The sequence below is a fragment of the Pipra filicauda genome, unplaced genomic scaffold (assembly GCF_003945595.2).
Source record: "Pipra filicauda isolate LSUMZ 115617 unplaced genomic scaffold, ASM394559v2 scaffold163_size1657671_pilon, whole genome shotgun sequence".
Taxonomy (NCBI): Eukaryota; Metazoa; Chordata; class Aves; order Passeriformes; family Pipridae; genus Pipra; species Pipra filicauda.
Genome location: NW_024104140.1, coordinates 1,426,924 through 1,446,291, shown reverse-complemented (window position 1 = coordinate 1,446,291; position 19,368 = coordinate 1,426,924). Strand labels below are relative to the sequence as shown.

Below are 19,368 nucleotides of genomic sequence, written 5' to 3'. Positions count from 1 at the left end.
CATAGCAACCCAAGTTTTTTATCAAATGTTGAGATATAACAGGTCCTTTGGGACGAACTTGTGTCCCCAAACAAGCAAACCACAGGAATTAGTGTCCATAGGCCTATTTCTCAATCTGGAAACAGAAAAACAACTTCAGAAGGTAAGTCACCTATATGTGTCCTAACAAATGTACCTGGCATGGGCCTGCAGAAATCACAACAAGGCGACAGCTTTCACTTCAGGCCTGATAGACAAGCTGAACATTTTGGGGAACCATCTGAATCATAACAGAGCCGATGGCAGAACAGCACACCTTTCATCATCAAATCTGAGAATCCTCAGGCTATGGAGGCACTGAAGCTAAGGACAGATGGCATTAAACCTCACCTTCCACTGATGATACTCCTGGTATCTAAGGTGTAAATGCACAGCTACATAGAAGAAAACTGAAATTAACAAGAGTTTTCAGCTGTGATGCTTATCTCTTTTAGAAAAAGAACATGACACAGATGTTTTATTTTCTGTTGGTTCATTTATTTATATTTTTATTATGAAATCAATAACAAAGCTCTTTCACTTCAGGAAGTAGCCCAAAAAAATGGTCAGTAAGAAATGGCAGAGACAACTTCAAACACAACAAAACAACAGAATGCTTGAAAAATGTTGCTTGGAGGACCCCTCTGGAGCTCACACAGTACAACTTCTCGCCACCAGCAGGGGCAATTAAATGAGATTGCTCCAATGCTGGAAGAGCTCACTGAATCCCATCCCATCAGTAAACACTCAGGTGAGAAAATGGTCCCCTGACCTCTTGGCAAGGTCCTGTATTGCAACTTGTGCCTGTTGCCTTTGTGTCTCTACCTGTGCCCTTCTGAGAAGAGTCTACCTTCATTATCTCCGTGCTCCACCTCCTGGGAGGTGACTGCAGCCAAAAGGTCTCTGATGCTTCCTCATCCCTGGGCTGAAACATGGCAAAAATCGTTGTGAACTTAGGTGATTAAAGTCATGGTCACACAAAGGTCTGGTGAGGGTCAGATGGGCAAGAAATGCTGAGGATCTCTGCTAACCTAATTGTCTAATCAGTAATTTATAGTAATTTATTTAGATGGCTATCTAATCACTCACTAAGCAGTTGGATAATTGTCCCTGGTGTGAAGCCCACCAGGATTAGTCAACCAAAGAAACTCCTCCCATTGAAGACCTTGCAGACTGAAGGAGCCTGAAGGACCACAGGTGTCATTATGAGATCCACAGGGAAAAGCACTTCAGGATTCTGTAAAACTTATGGCATGTTTTTAAGGGGTTTGATGGAACATGTCAGTCATTATGTAATACTTAGGGAAAGGACCAAATGTAGGGAAAAAGAAGGTTCAATATGGATCAGGAAGGAATAAACATGGGAAAGCAGAGGCAAAATGTGGATAAACAGGACTGGCTCAGTATAAACAAGATTCTGTTTATACCGAACAGTCAGTGTTATTTCTCTGTGGGAGTCCATCACTACTGTGTGCCCCATCCTCTCATTAAATTCTACTTCTTTGTGGGTGCTTCCTCTGCTCTTGGCAGGTTCCTGTGAACACCAGTGAACTTCAGGCTGGAATCACCAGTAAGAGAAGAGGTCTGGATACCAGTAACAGGAGCATAGCTCATATCCTCTGGGTGCCAGCAGCAGAGCAGGCCACTGGGATTTGGGCTGGACAAACTATCTGTGCAAATACGTGTGTTTGTTTTTCCTTGAATACTGATCAGCTGGGGAACAAGATCAGGCTGTCAGGGCTGCTCACAGTCTCCCTTTCTGCCCAGTGGGTCTCCAGAGCTGTTCACCAGCCCGTGGGCCCCATCCTGCACCATTATCAGCCAGGAGTATTTGCTTGGATGGTACTGCAGGTGGTCAGCAGCCCATTTCTCCAGTGTTCCAAGGTCCCTCTAGGGGGTGGTCCTGCCCCCCAGCATATACACCACTCCTCCAATTTGGTAGCATTTCCAGATTTGCTCTGGTCTTGCCATGCCCTCACCCAACTTAGGAAAGATTTTAAATTGCCTTACCCTAGCACTGCACTACTGTTATCAGTCCCTGTGGGACCTCAGACCACTGAAGTCAACCCTTAGAGCTTGAAGATCCAGTTCACCTTCAAGCCCACTGATCCACAGCTCAACACGTGGCCACCAAGTACCTGATGCTGAAGGCCTTGCTAAAGTTGTCCAGCATCCAGTGCTCTTCCCTTCTCCACAGAGTGTAGGTGCAGCAGCCTAGCACACGTGCCTGACCTGCTGGAAAGGCTGGGGTGCACGCTGTGGATCTTCTGCTGGCTTATAGAGAGCCAAGGAAAATGGAGGCTTTTTTTTCTAGAGAGTAGAAATACAGATATACAGTATCTGAAACATGGACAGATTTAATATTTTTTTCCTTAAACCTGAATTCACTTACAAGAAGGAAGCTCAAGCTTCATCGTGCTCTGACTCTGTAGGACTGATCACATGTTACAAGCTTTGAGCTGAGCTGACTGATGGTGACCTGGTGAATCTGGTAAAGGAAGCTACAGACCACTGTAAATGGCTGAACCTGGCCCTGGCCAACAGGAAAGGTGCTGAATGGAAAAAATTAACATGTCAAAACTTTCTCCACAATGAGAAGACATTCCTGCTCAGAAGGTATTTATGGAGTAAATACCTCAGAAGGTATTTATGCCCATGCACAGGGTACTACCGAGGAAGCTGCAGCCCAGGCTGATCCCACACCAGATCAGGGACTACAGATGACTTGGACAGAAGGAACTGGTATGCTCAGAATGGCAAAAAAAAATAGCATTCCTTCTTCCCACAGCACTTGTCTCCGTGACTGAGGGTTTGGAACACGCTGAACATGATATGGGGAGATTGGATGAGAAGGGAAGTGGAACAACCAAACAGCGAGATAAGAATTTGTGTTGAGGCATTTGCATTCTCTGTACATTCAGATAAAATACCAGAACTTTAAGTAGATTGAAAATAAAACTATTTTTACATAATTCCCCAGTTAAAGTCTGTTTGCCTGTGGCAAGAACCAACTCATTCCTTCGCTGCCTCAGCTTTGCATTGCTATTGCCCATAAGCTGATGAAGCTAAAACATGACTTCATTTGCCTGTGACCAAAAGGGAAAGGGTGAAAAGAATAAAAATGGCAATTCTGAAGTTGAAAGTACCATGTTTCTTTCATGTATCCCCTAAACTGTGAGTTAACTTGAGATAGAGACACAGTGTCTTCTTCTTCCTTCCTTTCTTGGTCTTGCAGACCTAAATAACACAGTTTTCCCAGGCCTTTTATTTTAGCCTGGATGCATTCTGGACATCTTCCATCTTCAAAGGAGAAACTATTATTTAACTAAGTAATCTGAAGAACTGTAACCTTAATTCACACACAGTATTTAAGATTCCACTATTTGATAAAATGTCCAAGAGATGTACTAGAAGCAAAAAATATCAGAAGGAAGGAAAAGAGCATCTTGTGAATGTCATCCCACATTGTTTTAGGATTCTGTACACCAGAAGCAACTTCCCCTCCACCCTTTCCATCTCTTTATTAGCACTCTTTCTCTCTGAGTCAAATGTTTTTTAAACATAATCTGTTTGAATGTTAGGGCTAATTGCTTAGGAATTAACCAAGTGAGCAAACAGAGAATATGTTGGTAATGCCCACATGGTTGCTCACCAACAGGTAACCAGAAGAATATTGGGAATGATAAAAATGATAAATTTGTACTACATTAACACCATATTTTGCAGTGAAAAGTGATTTATTAGAAGTATTTAATTTTACATCTCCCAGCAGCTCACAGTGAATGGCAATACGTTGCCAGCGTATCGAACATTGTGGTTGCTTTATAGGTGAAAAAAACTTCATTATCAGTGATCAAGATGGCCTGTTATTAATACATAAAAACTAAAGGTTGCTTTATCTGAAGTATGAGATGCAAAGTGTATTAATGAGCCTAACAAATGGGCTATCAGGTCTACAGGCCTTGAAAGCTTTCTTTTTCCAGATTTATAACAAAAGTTAAAAGTTCTCTCTATGCTTCTTTTCTGCTATACCTCTAATATATTTAGATTAAATCCTATCAGCTACTAACATGGACAAAAATATGAGGCAAAGAAACACACATAAAGAATATTTATAGTCAGTGTAGTCATCAACATATATCTTCTTGACAGAAGCAAGGAAAACAACATTGTTAGGAATTAATTACAGCACATTCAAGTGAGATGGTGAAACAGGTCACTGGGGGAAGGTGATGCAAACTGCAAACACACCTTTTATTCTGCTGGTAACTTAGTCCATTAAGCTGTTTTCCTATTCACTGCTCACAACTCTCTACCATCGTGTGGAAAACACGGCCAAATGTTCAGCATGGCCGCCACAAACCTGATTTAACATTTATACATTGATAAGAAGAAACACAACATTTTAGCAGTGGATGGACTCCACAGAAGATTCATTACTTTGTTAGACCATGAGCATTTTTTATTCAGTGCCTGAAGTGCAGATCGAAATCCATTACAGACAGTGATTGCACTCACCTTACAAACAAAATGCTGCCTTTAAATAGAAATGCTTGCTGCCCGTGCAAAACAAGCAAAATCACTTACCTGGGATATTTGTAGAACAATAATTTAGTAATAATTTCAATGCCTCCACTAGAAACAAAACAAACACAAAAACCCCCTGAGGCTAACGGACAGAAGATTTTGTGAACAGCACCAAGAAGTCCTGAATATTTTTAGGATCTTGTAGTCTAAGAAGGTCAAAAAACTGTACGTACGTGCAGAAGATTTTCTCAGTGCCCACGAGGCACTGGTCTATATTTATGTTAAGATATACATTTTAAGGTTCAAAACATGTAATATCACCATTCTGTTATTTGGGGAGCACTATAATGGCAGCTACAGAAGAGAAGTTATCAAAAAAACAGTTCAATTCAACATTTTTAAAGCAAATTCAATTTTAACACTGGACAGACCCTTCAAACCCTGACCCAAATAAACAAGGTCACTCTTCAAATTCTCTTCAAATAAAGCCTTTATTTTCCTTCTTCCATTCCAGTGACATTCCAGAACGGCACACCGCGCACTTATTTTTCAATCTTGCACTCTGTGAAAGTGGTTCTGATCCATTGCTGTGAAGAACAGGCAGATAGCAGCTGTGATGAACACATGCACTCCCTCATACAGCAGTTTTGGAGAGAAGACACTCCATATGAACAGGTGGTACCGCAGACCCGTCACCAAAACAACGTAGATGGCAACTGGAATTGAGCGCATTAGAGCGTAGCAGAAACAGCCGTGACCCACTGCTGCTGAATTCCTGGTAACAAAAACAGAGGAGTTTATTCTCAGGCAAACTTAGTAAAGACATTGGAGTTCCTCCACTCTTGAGCAGTATTTCGCAACGCAAGGAATACTCACAGATCTCCATTTCGTGTTAGAAAGCTGATTATTGATGCAATTATGTAACTAATAAAGCTTGTTCTTATCACCTCTATATATGCTATAACATGTAAGTATGTGAGGTGTAAGCATAGCAACTGTCATTGCAATAAAGGTACCCAGTAGTTCACCTCACACTTTAATGGTTCTGTGCTTTAATATATTTTGTTCTAACTGTTAAAGTCTCCATTAGGCAGTTTCAAGATAGCTTTGTCTCCTGTTGGCCTTCCAGTGCCTTTCCACAGAATTTGAATGTTAAGAGGAAGAGAATAGACTTCAGTTCTCTTCACAAAGCTTCCTAACCTGTTCAGTGGATCACCAGACGGAGTCTGTGCCCCTTGTAAAGAGCACAAGACTTGCCAGAGTACACTGCTGCCCATAGCCAGTAACACTCTTCAAAACAACATAAAAATTGTGCTACTGGAAAGCTTTGCAAAGCTAGCTAACATAACATTCTCCAGGGAACACCATATTCTTAGGCTTGCAGGAGCAATACACAGGATTCCTGTCACAGCAGCTTTAGCTCAGCTGGGTCTGCTGTATCGCAGGAAATGTCTGCCCCAGGTGTAACCTACGTGGTCCAAATCTGCCACATTGATGTATTCTGGTGGGTGACAAGAGTCAGATGAAAATGGAAGTGAAAGGGTTTTATGCACTTTGATTGCTCTCCCTCTCCTGAAGTGCCAACTCAAAGAAACGATGCTGAGTTGGCGCCTGTCCAATTTCCCCAGACCACATCTGCAGAGGCTAATTCAGACCAAATTCTGATGTTTACCTGTTCAGACAAAAGGAAGGAATAAAGCTATTTTGCTGGAATAATAAGAACATTTTCCTCTCCCTATCAAAACATTTTACATGATCAGTTCCCAAAAGAACTCACTGGCAAAATGCAGAAGTGTTTTACACTGAGGTCCTGATCTGAGAATCTGTTCTGCTCCTCCCAGTTTTTAATCCTGATCTTGTTCCAAGTAATGGAAATTTAACATGACTAGCACTTCTGTGAGATGTAAATTAGTCACTTATGACTAAGTAAGCTACAGAATGCAGTATTTTACATAAACCATTAAATTTCTTATTCTTTAAATAAAAATAAGTAGGATACAGCCCTGTTTTCCAGTGAAGTCAAGATTTAAATTCCCAAGGCTTTCAGTGGAAGGAAGAACAGGTCGTGTTGAAAGCAGAGTTGAAAAATCAACTAAGAACAGCAGGCATGAATGACTGCAAAACATACACTTAGTTCACAGAAGAGTATTTCCCTTGCTGTTTAGCCAAGGAAACTGTAACTTGGGAGTGAACCAGGCTGTTCCCCGCTTCTGTATAACTATTTTAGTCTTTAGTGAGCTTGTGTAAATAACCAGCTTTACGTTTAATAACCAATTTTGTTGACAACGATTTAACAACCTGCAGTTCACTCAGTCTTAGCTATTTTCATGCTGAGTAAAAACAGTATGTGTAGTAAAAAAAGCAGTTGTTGAACGACACAACGGATTAGACATAGGAAATGGCTTTTGAGTCAGATAGGGCAAACAGCTAATTTTTAAACCACTTTCTAGAGTCAAAAAACGCACTCCACAGACCATCTAGATGAAGGCTATCAGTGGTTGTGGTTATCACATTTATTAAGCTCAATGATGGGATTTTAAAGGGAATACTAAAAGCAAGAAGTGAGTGTCTATGGACTTACATATCCAGGTCTTTCAAGAGCCCTGTATTTCAAAATTAAATTTCAGTTCATATATTTTTCTCTAGTTTGTGCTAACCTAACAACACATTTAGTGTATTACGGTGAAAAAGATCCTAATCATAAATCAATGGTGTTAAAAATTTTTTAAATGGTTATTTTTTAACTATGAAGAAACTGTCCAGAAGCTTATTTTGAATTGAATCTCTATGTGTTCACTTCTTTGGCTGAAAAATTAGGTAAACATAATATTTCAGATATTTCATTTTACACTGAAATGAGAGCACACAGGGATCTTTACTAGTAACACTTAAATTTTGCATTTTCATATTCTGATTACTGGCAAAGAATCCCCCAGTCAATGTTACAATTCTTCCCGCATTCTGATATCATCAAAATGATGGACTGTTTTTTGCTTATATAATAGCTTTACTCCTAAAAGGTCTCAGCACTCACTTCACCTCTCAAAAAAACATGGACAGCCACCTGCAGAGGAAAATCTTGGCCAGTTTCACAGTATAATGCAGTGGTGCAATTTAGAGAAGGCAACAAAAGCACACTGTATCCACAAAGTTTAACTGTCAGTGGGGTTCAATAGCAGAATAATTGGGTTTATTTTGGAACTGGTGAAAGGGTTCACACATGTGTTGTTGAGGAAACATCATTGGAATGACTGAGCACAAGCCAGTTACACCGACTTGGCTGTTCTGATGCTACAGCAACAACTCACTTCTTCAAGCACATCACCATCCTTTATTCTTGCTTCAGCCAGGGACAAAATCTGCCGAACAGCTAAGAGTAATGACTTTGTGCACTCCTTCTGCTCATTCTACACACACAGTGACCACAAGGAACCAGGCCACAGGAAGGCAGCAGCCAGGGAACAGGCTGCTTTTGATAACATCACCATGACAATACAGCTAGTTCAGCTGGTTCCCAAGTGATTCTGAAAGAAGTCACCAGAAGAACACAGAAAGCTGGCTGTGACATGCCACTCATGTATCCTACTGTTTATGATCTGGATCAGCCAGTAACGAATAACCTTGCAACATCTCACTGCTGTTGCGGTAAAAATAATGGAAGACCACAGGACAAATCTAAGGCATCAGTCTGTAAATACTCCATACCAAACTGTCTCTTCAGCAATTAATGCCTTTCTTCATTTAAAGGAGAAGAGAGACATGAACTGGATACACTACGTCCACGTTCTGACAAAACCAGCCCAATACTAAGGCCTCTGCACAAAGAAGCAGTAAAAAAAGGAACAGTCAGCCTAATACTGAGCTCATTTAGCAAGTTCACTTATAAGGACTTGAATAAGAAATCCAAATGTTAAAGATGACAAAGCATATCCAAACTGCATGCAAGATCCAGAAAAAAAAACAATGACTTTGGAGGCTTCTGAAGCAAAGAACACTACAGATTCACATCACTAGACATGCCATATTTAGACTGAAAGCATTAAGTACGGTCTAGAGCACATATTGTCTTTCAACAAAAATCATCTCTTTTAATTTAATGTTAAATACATAGAAAAATATGGCCAAGAAATTGTGCTATTAATAGGTTTTCTGCTTCTTTGGATATCCGAAATCCTGATTGCCAGTGTTTTGTCAACAAATCTTTCACCTCTCAATCTGTCTCTAAGGTGCCATTAAAATGGGTAAATACAAGGCTTGCAAAATGAAAAAATTATGGTGCCAAAAAAAAAAAAGAAAGAAAAATAACTCTTTTCTTGTGAAAATATATCTCCCAGTTATACAGAATACACAGCAGATGGTGGCAACAAATTTTGTAGTTTAAAAATCAAGCAAAAAGCTCCACAGTCAGCCCTACAAATGCATCCACAAGGAATTTTAAAATACACTGCTTTACAAGGGTTCCCACCCTTGTTCCAACCCACCAAATCAAACAAACATTTTAGAAATATGCAAGCATATGAGCAAGGAATACCCTAGTATTGCAATTTTTCTAGAGTTGGAGGAGGAGGGTTGTTTCTGGAGCGTTTCAGCTGAGTATTACTGCCTAGGTAATCTCTTATTACTGAATTTGCCTATTTTAAGGCAATTTTTACTGTATTAACATTTTTTCCTGTATTAAGTGGCACTTTTCTTTCCAGGCATTCTGCAGTTTCAGTTTGCAAGATGTTACTTTTTAGTGGTCTCTGAAAAATAGTTGGCATTTTGTCAATTTGTCCTGTATATACTAATAAAGGGTTGCAGTCAGAAACAAACCCTTGTAGCACTCCAAGTGCCTGTAACATCTTAAGAGTATCTGCAATCTGTATGAAATTTCTCTGATCAAAGTGAATATCAATCAGTTTATCAGCAAGAACAAATTTGCTACGTCTCTCCCACATGTCCCACTCTCATCCATTATAATTCTTACAAGGCTTTTTCAGACTACAGCACAGAATCCTGCATTGTCAGGAAAAACACATTTCCAAAGGAAGCTGGAGTCCTCTGGAGATTTACATGATCAACTCTGGCACAGAGCATCAATCGGAACTATGTTAACTCTATAAAGTCACAATTTCTGTCGCCAAACACCATCAATGGACAGATGTAAAAAAGGGTGGTTGCCAGCAAGCTAAAAGGGCTATCAGGTATATTCTATTAGCATGGAAATTATGGAACTTGGGGATGATTACTGATTTTCCTGTGCATTCTCTTTCCGAGTTAGAAAGGCAGAGAAGGTACGACTGCCCGAGCAAGGTCAAGTGTCTGTGGCAGTAAGTTACAGGGGACTATAGCATATGTGGACTGCAATACAGGGTTCAGCAGGTTCTCATAATGATTTAGCTGTAAAAATCTATTAAGACCTGAAGCTTCAGTTCTCTTCATTTCAGCACCAAGAACAGGAAAAATAGAATCATATCAACGTTTTTTCCTGTTTTCACTGCTGGCACAATCAGTTGTGCTGTGAATGCCCTGTCTGCAAAATAAGCAGTCTCACTCAAACAGAACAGCTGACTCTTCCCAATGGCACCCACTGCTAGCTAATCTGCTTAGAACAGAACTCTACCTAAAACGCAGGGCATGTATCAATTACATTTCAGATTCCTTTCTCTCATATTTAGTCAGGTTTGGCCACTGAAAATCATTCTGAATGAACTCCCCTAAATTGCATACCTATCAAAGATTTATATTAGACTGTAAGTAGAAATCCAATTACGCTGGCATTGGGCCGGAAGGTCTGAACAGCCACTCTGAATGTCTGCTATCATCATTTAATTGCTCAGGTAAGAAATCAACTGTACATTTAGTAAAGGCTTCCAAAACTCCTGGAAATGTGCTCATTTCTCCAAATAACGATCCTGTGGCAATCACCTTTAAAAGTACTGGAAACTCTCTGCTTTTCGGCTTTACTTGATTGGTCTTCACCTTCCTTTAAAGAAATGAGAAAACAGTTCACAAGCTCAAACATCTGAGTCTTTTTCAGGACTGCAGACAAAGAAATAACTAAACTGCACTCTAGGCAACATGGCCACGCAATCTCTAGATTTCTTCATAAGAAGCTACTCTTTTTCAGTAGGTACCTTTGATTCAAGAAACCAGCTTTCTCCATGTAAGCTATGATGGCTATTGCTGATTTCCAGCCATTCTTCAAACACAGGATTTGCATGAAAACCCAAGTGCTATGCTTGATATGTTTTTTCTCACTACTTCTGTGGTGACCCATGCTGGTATATATGCAGTTCCTGCCTGTTATCATGGCTCCAAGAATTCCCCAAAGTTTCTCTTCAGGTTATCCCTAGCATGTGTTATTCTGTTCAGATCCAAGAAAAAAAGAAGTAGAATCAGTCTATTCCTGTTGACACTGGCCCAGAATTTAATGCAACAAGATATAACTAAATCATCAAAATTCCTAACAAGCAAAACACAAATAGTAAGTATTTCAAATCATAGTTATTCCATTTTCTGCAATATTCTTCCAAAATTCACTTAACATTTCGGAAGGCTTCCAGTAGAAAAAAACCTGAACCACTTTACATTGGCATCATACATGCAAAGGAGTAACAATGACATTTATAGCTCAATTTTCTGTTAAGTTGCATCTGCGGGCTCCTTGCCCATCTTTGTAAACAGTTATTCTTCATCATCTTAGCCAAAGGTGTAAAGAAAAATTGCATCCGGCAATTGTTCTTGACAGGCAGGGTCTGAACAAATTTAACACAGACTGTTATCAAGTCTTTCAATTAAATTCAAAATTTATCAGTTCAAAATACGCCAGTCTAACAGGACACGTCAACAGTGATACAACGCGTTTCTAGAAAGGTGAAGCACAAATTATTCAAGTGTGGACAGGAAATTGGCCAACAAGCCACAGAGGATGGTGACCAATATTTTTTACTCAGGTTGGCAGCCAGTAACAAGTAGGGTCCCCCAGTGACTGATACTGAGCCCCAAACTGTTCAACATTTTCATAAATGATCTAGATGGTAGGATGATTGAAAGCACCCTCACCAACGTGCTGATGACACTAAACTGGATGGTGAGGTGGACACATCAGAAGGGAGACATCTGAACAGGCTGGAGGAGTGGGCTATCAAGACCTGTATGAAGTTTAGCAAAGACAAGTGCAAAGTTCTGCACCCAGCTCAGGATAACCAAAGAGCCCAGCACAGGCTAGGTTACATGTGGCTGGGGAACAGTGTTGCTGAAAGGGAGCTGGGGGTGTCAGTCAACAAGTTAAACATGAATCAGGAGAGCACTGCTGCAGCAACACGTGAACCAGTCTGGGCTGCATTTTCAGGGGTATTACTAGCAGAGAGAGATGTGATCATCCCACTCTACTCAGGGCTTGTCAGGCCATACCTGACACGTATGTTCATTGTACAATGTTCAGTTTTGGCCCCCACCACTCTGAAAAGACATGGACAGACTGGAAAGGGTCTGAAGGAGGACTGGAGAGGATCAAAGGGCTCTGCAAGGTAAGACTGTAGGAGTTAGGTTCCTTCTCCATGGAGAAGGCTCAGGGAGACTTTGTCACAGCGTTCCAGTATTGAAGTACGTAAAGGTGGCTACAAAGAGGATGGAGGTGCTCTCTTCACCAGGTAGTACGTGGAGAAGACCAGAGGCAATGAGTACAAGTTGCACCAGCAGAGGTTTCGTCTTGGTATAAGAAACACATGTTTTACAGTGAGAACAATCAATCATGGAAACAATCTTTCCAGGGATGTGGTAGCATCCCCATCACTGCAGATTTTCAACATGAGACTGGAGAGGATGTTAGATGATCTCATGGAGGCTCTCCCTTTCCCATGAAAGGTTGAACCAGATGATCTTTTGCAGGTGTCTCCAATCTGGGCTGTTCTATTATTCTGTGAAGCAATGCTCACTCTTCTGCACTGAGGGCAGAGTCAATTCTTTCTTCTATTTTTCCATTACAGTAACTATTTTTAAACTTGTGACAACTAAAATAACAGCTCTCTCCTCAAATTACTCTTGCCACTGCAAAAACACAAACACTCAAGAAGAATTTGTGAACTTCAAGAAAAGGTGTGAGAAAAGGAGACAGAAAAATCCTAGATAAACGCAGAAGGACAGTATCTCATGTACAGTCCTATCCACAGCTACCAGAACCAAGGATTCAGTTATTCAGAACCGAGGACTATGGAACACTAATGGCGAAAAAGCACAAAACCTGTAAGAAGAGTAGAACAAGGCCATTAACAGCAAAAAGTACAGGTTACATCCAGAAACACGCCTTCAATGAAGAAGGACGGAAGCAAAAGTCTGCAAATATGGTCCTCCTTCCAGAACTGTTCCTCTGAATGGCTCTGCATCTGCTTGAATAGCAGCATAAACCACTGAGAGACCAGCATCAACAAGCAGCTGTTACGAATTTAAGAGAAGAAATAAAGCTGGTACTATGCTCCAATCCATTTCAGAATTAAAATGAAGGAATGTCCAAAGTATTGAAGAGAAAGGGGGGACAATTTCTTCAGTGCACAGTGTATAATTCATGCATTGTGTCAGAATACTGCCCTCAACTTTCTTCATAACTTTTTCTGGCACAATGCACAGAGACTCTTCATTCCTTGTGGTGCAATGAAAGGTCTTCTGGGATTACACAGGGATACTCTTACTAAGCCCAAGTATCATACACACTTTTTACTTTGGCAAGTTTAAAGGAGTGTTGGATTTACAAACAATTTACACTAAGCTGAATTATTAAAAAGAACAATACTCATCATTAGCATAAAGACTGTGGATCCCCACACACTTTCTCTTGGGAAAAAAATGGATTACAGTAGGATCTGTAAACCCATACCCTAGGATGTCTGCAAATGAGGAGACAATGCTAATACTGTGAAGCATAAAAGGAACAACAAACAAAAATGGTTTAAGCTTGGCAAGAAATGAAGTGCAAGATCAATTTGATTTTTGAGGAAGATACCTTGATATAGTAGCTGCAGACCCTCTTTCTCACTGGACTCAAGCCGAGAAGGCAGACAAATCAGCACAGGATTTTTCATGCCATAGCTTTGGTGATACTTTAATGGTAATCTTGGCTCTGACACAGAAAACGTAAAGCAAACAGACAGGACACAACTTTCAGAAGATTGCAGATGTTAACTTTGCACTTTGAGTATGTTCAGTAGGGCCAAGGAACTTAAAAGACAGCTCTGAGGAAAATGTGGACATCACCTGTTAGAGAGAGAGAGAGAAAGGAGACAGAAAGAATGAGGGCAATAGCAAGGACAGGGGAGAGCTTGAGAGCAAAAAGGGGAGAGAGGGGGGAGCAGAGACAGCAGAGTGCAGGAAGGGGAAAGCAAGGGAGAGAGGAAGCAGAATGAGAGGAAGAGGATAAGCAGAAAATGAAAGGAGTGTGAGTGAGGAGAGAGGGGTACAGGGAACAATCACGGTGAAAGAGGGGAGAGAGAGGACAGAGGCAGGAAGAGAGGGAATGCAGGAGAAAGAGGGAGAGGTGGATCCAGATGGAGGTACACAGAGAGAGAAAGAGAGGACATGGGGAGAAGTAAAGAAAAAGGGAGAGGCAAGAGGAGAGAGACAGAGAGTAAGGGAGAAAGAGCAGAGGTAAGAGGAAATAAAAGAAAGCTGGAAACCCAGAAAGGAAGGCTAAGGAGGGAGGCAGACACAGAGGGGAAGAAGCATACACAGGGCAAAGAGCGAGGAGGGCAGGAAAGAGATAAAAGTTTGGGGGCTTTATGCAGAAATAGAGTGTGAAAGCCAAATATTGAAAAGAGGAGACAGAGAGAAGGATGTGGGGTGAAAAAACAGGGGAAAGGGCAAGAGAGTGACAGGAAAGGGAAAAGAGCAATGGAGAAATGGAGAAAGAATGGAGAAATGGAGAAAGAACCTTCAAAAAGACTGAGAGAAAAAAAAGGAGAGAGATAAAGAGAGATTGACAAAGAAGATGAGGAAAAGGGAAATGGGAAAAAGAAGGGTGAGATAAGAAATAAAAGAGGGAGAAGAAGGTAGAAGACAGAAAGGAAGACAGACAATGAGGATAGAGAAAGAGGGACAGAGAGGAGAGAGAATGGGAAGAGAATAGGGAAAATAAATTTGACAGAGAAAGGCAGAAGAGAGGGGGAGAGAAAACAATAAAATGAGAGAATGGGGACAGGAAGAAGACAGAAAGAGGACTAGTAATAAGGAAAGATAAATGGAAAGAGAGAGAATGGGAACAGAGTGAGAGAGACAAGGGGGAGGAGAAAGAAACAAGGGGAAAAAGAAAGAAAGAGTGAGAAAAGGAGTGGAAAGGAGAGTAATACAAAGGTGGAAAGAGACCATGCATGAAGGAAACTGCATGTGCAATGGAAATAAGAGAAGCAAAGTAGAGAAACTGGGCAAGTGAGAGGGAGGGACAAGAAGGCTGGAGGGAGAAAGTGAAGAAGACAGAAGAATAAAGGTTGGCATGAGAGGGAGATGAGGTGAAGACAGGCTGAGAAAGAAGGGAGCACAGAGTAAGAGGAAAGAGGGAGAGATAGGAAGGCAGAGAGAGAGGCATGGAAGAGAATGGATGGTAGTGCTGTTGGTGGTATGACACTGGGAGAGACGAGGAGTGAGTAGAGGGGGTGTGAGAGAGATGAGGGGGCTGAAGGGAAAGGAGGAGTGAAAATGGGAATGAAAAAGAGGGTAGTAAGGAGAAAGATACAAAGGTGGAGTGGGACAGCAATGGCAGAAAGAAAGGACAAATAAGACAAAAAGATATGCAAAGAAAAGAGGGCGACAGTGACAGAGACTTGGAAAGGAGCATGTGGGATAGACAGAGTGAGGGAGAGGCAAAGAAATATAAATAGAAGCAGGGCAAAGAAAGCAGAGTGTGACTGAGAGAGAAAAAAGAGTAGACAGAAAAGAGTGAGCAAGGAATAAAATGAGTCAGGCAGAGGGAAAGGAAAGCAAAGGTAAGACAGCAAGCAAGAAGGAAAGAAGAGTGAGAGGGAAAGGGCAAAGCATAGGCAGAGATTGACAGGGAGTGAACAAGAGAGAAGGATGCAGAAGCAATGAAGTAGCGGGTAAGACAGGGAGGATGACATGACGTAAGGAAGGAAAACTGCACAAGGAAGACACAAAGAAAGCCCAGGACAGAAAGAAACAGCATGCAAGAGAAAATGTGCACATGAGAGAGGGAAAGCCCTCACATGCAACAAAGAGGGAACGAATATGACAGAAAGAAGAAAGGGCACAACAGAGAGGGAGCACAAGATAAAATTGGAAAATTACATGTGAGAGAAAGGGACAACGTGCAGGCATGAGAGAAAAGCACCCAAAATTAAGGGAAAGAATATACAAGAGAGCAGAACCTACACAAAATCTATAAATAAAGCGGACAGATAACAAAGTGTTAAAGACAGAGAATGTGTGAGAGGGGGGACAAGAATGCAAAACAAAGTGTGTACAGGAGGTAAACATGAGATACAGAGAAAGCCTGACAAGAGAAAGTGTATAACATAAGGGAAAGTGTTAACAAAAGAAAGTGCAAGGCAGACAAAGAAAAAGTGAGAAAAACACATGTAAGATACATGAAGTGCAGGGGAAAGTGAAGACCGAGCAGGAAAACAGGCAAAGGAAAAAGGGGGGACATGAAGAGACAGCAATTGTGGTAAGGCATGTGACAGAGAAAGGGAAAATGTGCCTAAGGGAAAGAAATCAAGAGAGAAAGAGCAGAAAAGTGCATCAATGAGAGAGGGATGGTGAAAGAGAGAGAGGTTATGTACTGTGTGCCAGAGAGGAAGAGAAAGCTCACACATTAAAGGAAGAGTGAATGACAGAGAAGTGGTTAGAAGAGAAAGGGCAGGAAAGAGAAATCAAGAAATTATTGAAGAATGTTAAGAGTGTCCAAGAGAGGAACAGATGTACAGGACAGAGGTAAAGCATATAAGAGAGGGAAGGAAATCTTACACGATAGAGAGGAAGAGAAAGCATGCAAGAGGGATTGAAACAGGGTGAGAGAGATGTTCAACAAAGAAGGAAATTATTTGAGAGGGGAAGTAGGCACAACAAGGGAACATGTGTTGAATGAGAGAGATCAAGAGAGCATGAAAGTAATAAACATGCACAGTAGAAATAAGGAATGCTTGAGCAAACAAGAGGTAAAGCATGTGTATGAGAAAGTGAAAGAGTGTATCAGAGAGGGAATGTGCATGATAGAGCAGAACACTAAGTAAGGGAAAGCACCTGAGAGAAATATGAAAAGCATGAGAGAAAGATGAAAAACATCAGAAAAAAAAGAGGGAAAGCGTATCAAAGGAAGAAACTGAAAGTGAATGGGGAGGGTGTGCACATACAGGGAAGTGAGAGGAAATGTGCACATGAGAGAGGAAAGGTGCAACAGAAAGAATGAAATGGTGCCAGAAAGGGGAAAAGCATGGGAAAATAGATGGGTAAATGTGAGAGAGGGAATGTATGTAAAGGGAAAAAAAAAAAAAAAGAGATGTTCATTAGAGATGGAATACGCATGTGAAAGACCAAAAGCATGTGACAGAACAAGAAGGTGCACAGTGAGAGGGAAAGCCTGAAAGTCAGCAAGAGAGAGGGAGGGAAAGTGCTGCATTAGGGAGGGAAAAGGTGCCCAAAAGCAGGAAATTGCAAGCCAGAAAGAGAGGGTAGGAACAATTAATAGAGGGAAAGTAGAAGGCTGCGAGATTCAGGAAGTGTGCAAGACAGGAAAAACACGTGCAGAAGAGCGAGAGACACTACAGAGAGAGAAGAAAAGCATGTACGCAAGAGAGGGAAAACTTGAGAGAAAGTAAATGAATGGTAGTGTGCGGAAAAGAGAGAGGGGAAGCACACACAAGAGAGGAAAGTGTACAAAGATGAGCAAGGAAAACTGCATTAGACAAAAGAAAAAGCACAGGCAACAAAGTAAAAGCATGCATGAGAGGGATAGCGTTCTAGAAGTCTAAAGCATTAACTAAAAGGAAAGTGATGGAATGTGTGAAAGAGGGACAGAAAGCATGAGCAAAAGAGAAGAGGGGGGGAAAGACCAAGTGAAGGTCGGGAGAAGAGAGAGGTACTGTGCATAAGCACAGAACAAGCAAGAGAGACGGAGACTGTTCAACTAAAACTAAATGTGGTAAAGGGAAAGCACTAAAGACAGTGAAGAATAAAAGAGAAACAAAATGTGTGAGAGGGAACTCACAAGAAAAGGAAAAAAATGTAAGGAGTGCGGTGGGGGTAGGGAAGAGCATATGCAGAAGAGCCAAGGAAAGCATGCTAGGAAGGGAAGCCCTGTGAGGAAAGTGTGAGAAAGCAAGCAAGAACGTGAGAGAAGGAAGTGTGTGATAAAGAAAAGGAGGTAGGGTGTGAGAGATGTCTGATAGAGGGAGCCAAAGGGACAGTCAGGGTGGGAGGGGAGGGACAGCCAGAGAGGGGTGCAAAAGAGAGGGAGAGACCCCCGAGAGAGATAGAGTGGTGGGGGAGGAGTATGTGAGTGACAGAACCTGTGTGTGACAGTGAGTGCAAAGGTATGTGAGAGGCAAAGAGAGGAAGAAAGCAAGACAGGAAGCGCTGGGAAGAATTTCAGAGGGAAAGTGAGGGGGTAGCAAGACGAATAAAATTATGGAGGAGAGAAATGCAGAGAGAGAGTGAACTAGCAAGCAGACAGTGAGATGAATGCTAGTGAGAGACAGAAAGCAGCAGTGAGAGTGACAGAATGTGCAGGGGGTAAAGTGAAGTGAGAGATGGTGAAGCACACGAGTGAGGGAGAAAACTACAAGAAGATGATGTGAGACAGCATGATGGAGGAAGAGCATAGAGAAGATGGGGAAGAACAGGAAAGCATGTGAGAAGGAAAGGAAAACAAGAGGAAGGGAAAGCAAGAAGAGATAATGAGAAATCAAAAGGGACAGCATGAGAGAGGGAGGAAAGAAACACAGGAAACCGACAGCAGGAGTAAGAGAAGTGCAAGGACGAGAGAGAACTGTGTGCCTTGTACAGCAACGCAAGAAAGGGGGGCAGCAGAAGAGCAAAGTTAACACAGAAGGGGCAAGGTGTGCAAGGGCAAGGTGACAACACAAGTGAGACAGATACAGAAAGAAAGAAAAGGGATGAGAGTGCATTAAAGACAGAGGGAATGCATATTCAAGAGAGAGGACACGAACATGCAAGACAGCAGTAAGGCCATATGACAGAGGGAAACATACAGTGAGAGACATAAAGGTAGAGAAGGGTAGTAAGTGGAACAAGGACAGAGAGCAATAGAGAGCGAAGTAGCAAGCTAGACAGGGAAAGCTTGAGCCAGAGACTGAAAGCATAAGTGAATGCAAAAATGCAAGAAAGAGGAAAAATGTGAGAAAGGTGGGAAAGCATGAGAGAGGAGGTTAGTGAGAAAGACATTACATGAGCTAAAAAGGGAAACAGTAAAGCACAAGGAAAAGGAAACACATGCAAGAGAAGCAAAGCACGAGAGAGTGAGCACAAAGACAAAAAGCACATGCTAGATAATCAAACTGCATGATGGCAGGAGGGAAGATGTGTGTTAAAGAGGGGATATGAGGTGGAGACGGGAAAAGTGTGTGTGAGAAAGCACAAGGTGAGGGGAGCATGAGATCAGCAAATGATATTAAGTTCAGCAGAAGCACATGACAGAGAGAGGCACTGCAGGTGAGTGGGAGGCAAATCATGTGCTGCTGGGAAAGTGTGTGAGGAAGAGGAGGCAAGTGACAGAGAGGGTGGGAGTTGAAGAAAGAGAGAGGTAGGGGAGAACTGAGGACAAAATGAAAAAAGGAATGAGATGAGAGGGGGAAAAGAGAAAAAGAAAGGAAGCAAGACAGA

General features: G+C 41.6%; 1 protein-coding gene across 5 annotated transcripts in view; it reads right to left on the bottom strand.

The window, feature by feature from the left end:
* Positions 1-494: 494 nt before the first annotated feature.
* The window catches only part of PIGG (phosphatidylinositol glycan anchor biosynthesis class G), a 90,019-nt gene continuing 71,145 nt past the window's right edge, over positions 495-19,368 (bottom strand). For 2 of the 5 annotated variants that reach the window (XR_005562815.1, XM_039379309.1), the window contains one exon: positions 13,552-13,776. Coding sequence is in view for 4 of the 5 variants with exons in the window: in XM_039379309.1 (XP_039235243.1) it covers positions 13,773-13,776 (4 nt within the window). In the remaining variant the exon portion in view is untranslated. Of the gene's footprint in view, positions 5,321-13,525; positions 13,777-19,368 lie in introns of those variants that run through there. The other 3 variants (XM_039379307.1, XM_039379310.1, XM_027745152.2) reach the window with 3 other exon arrangements.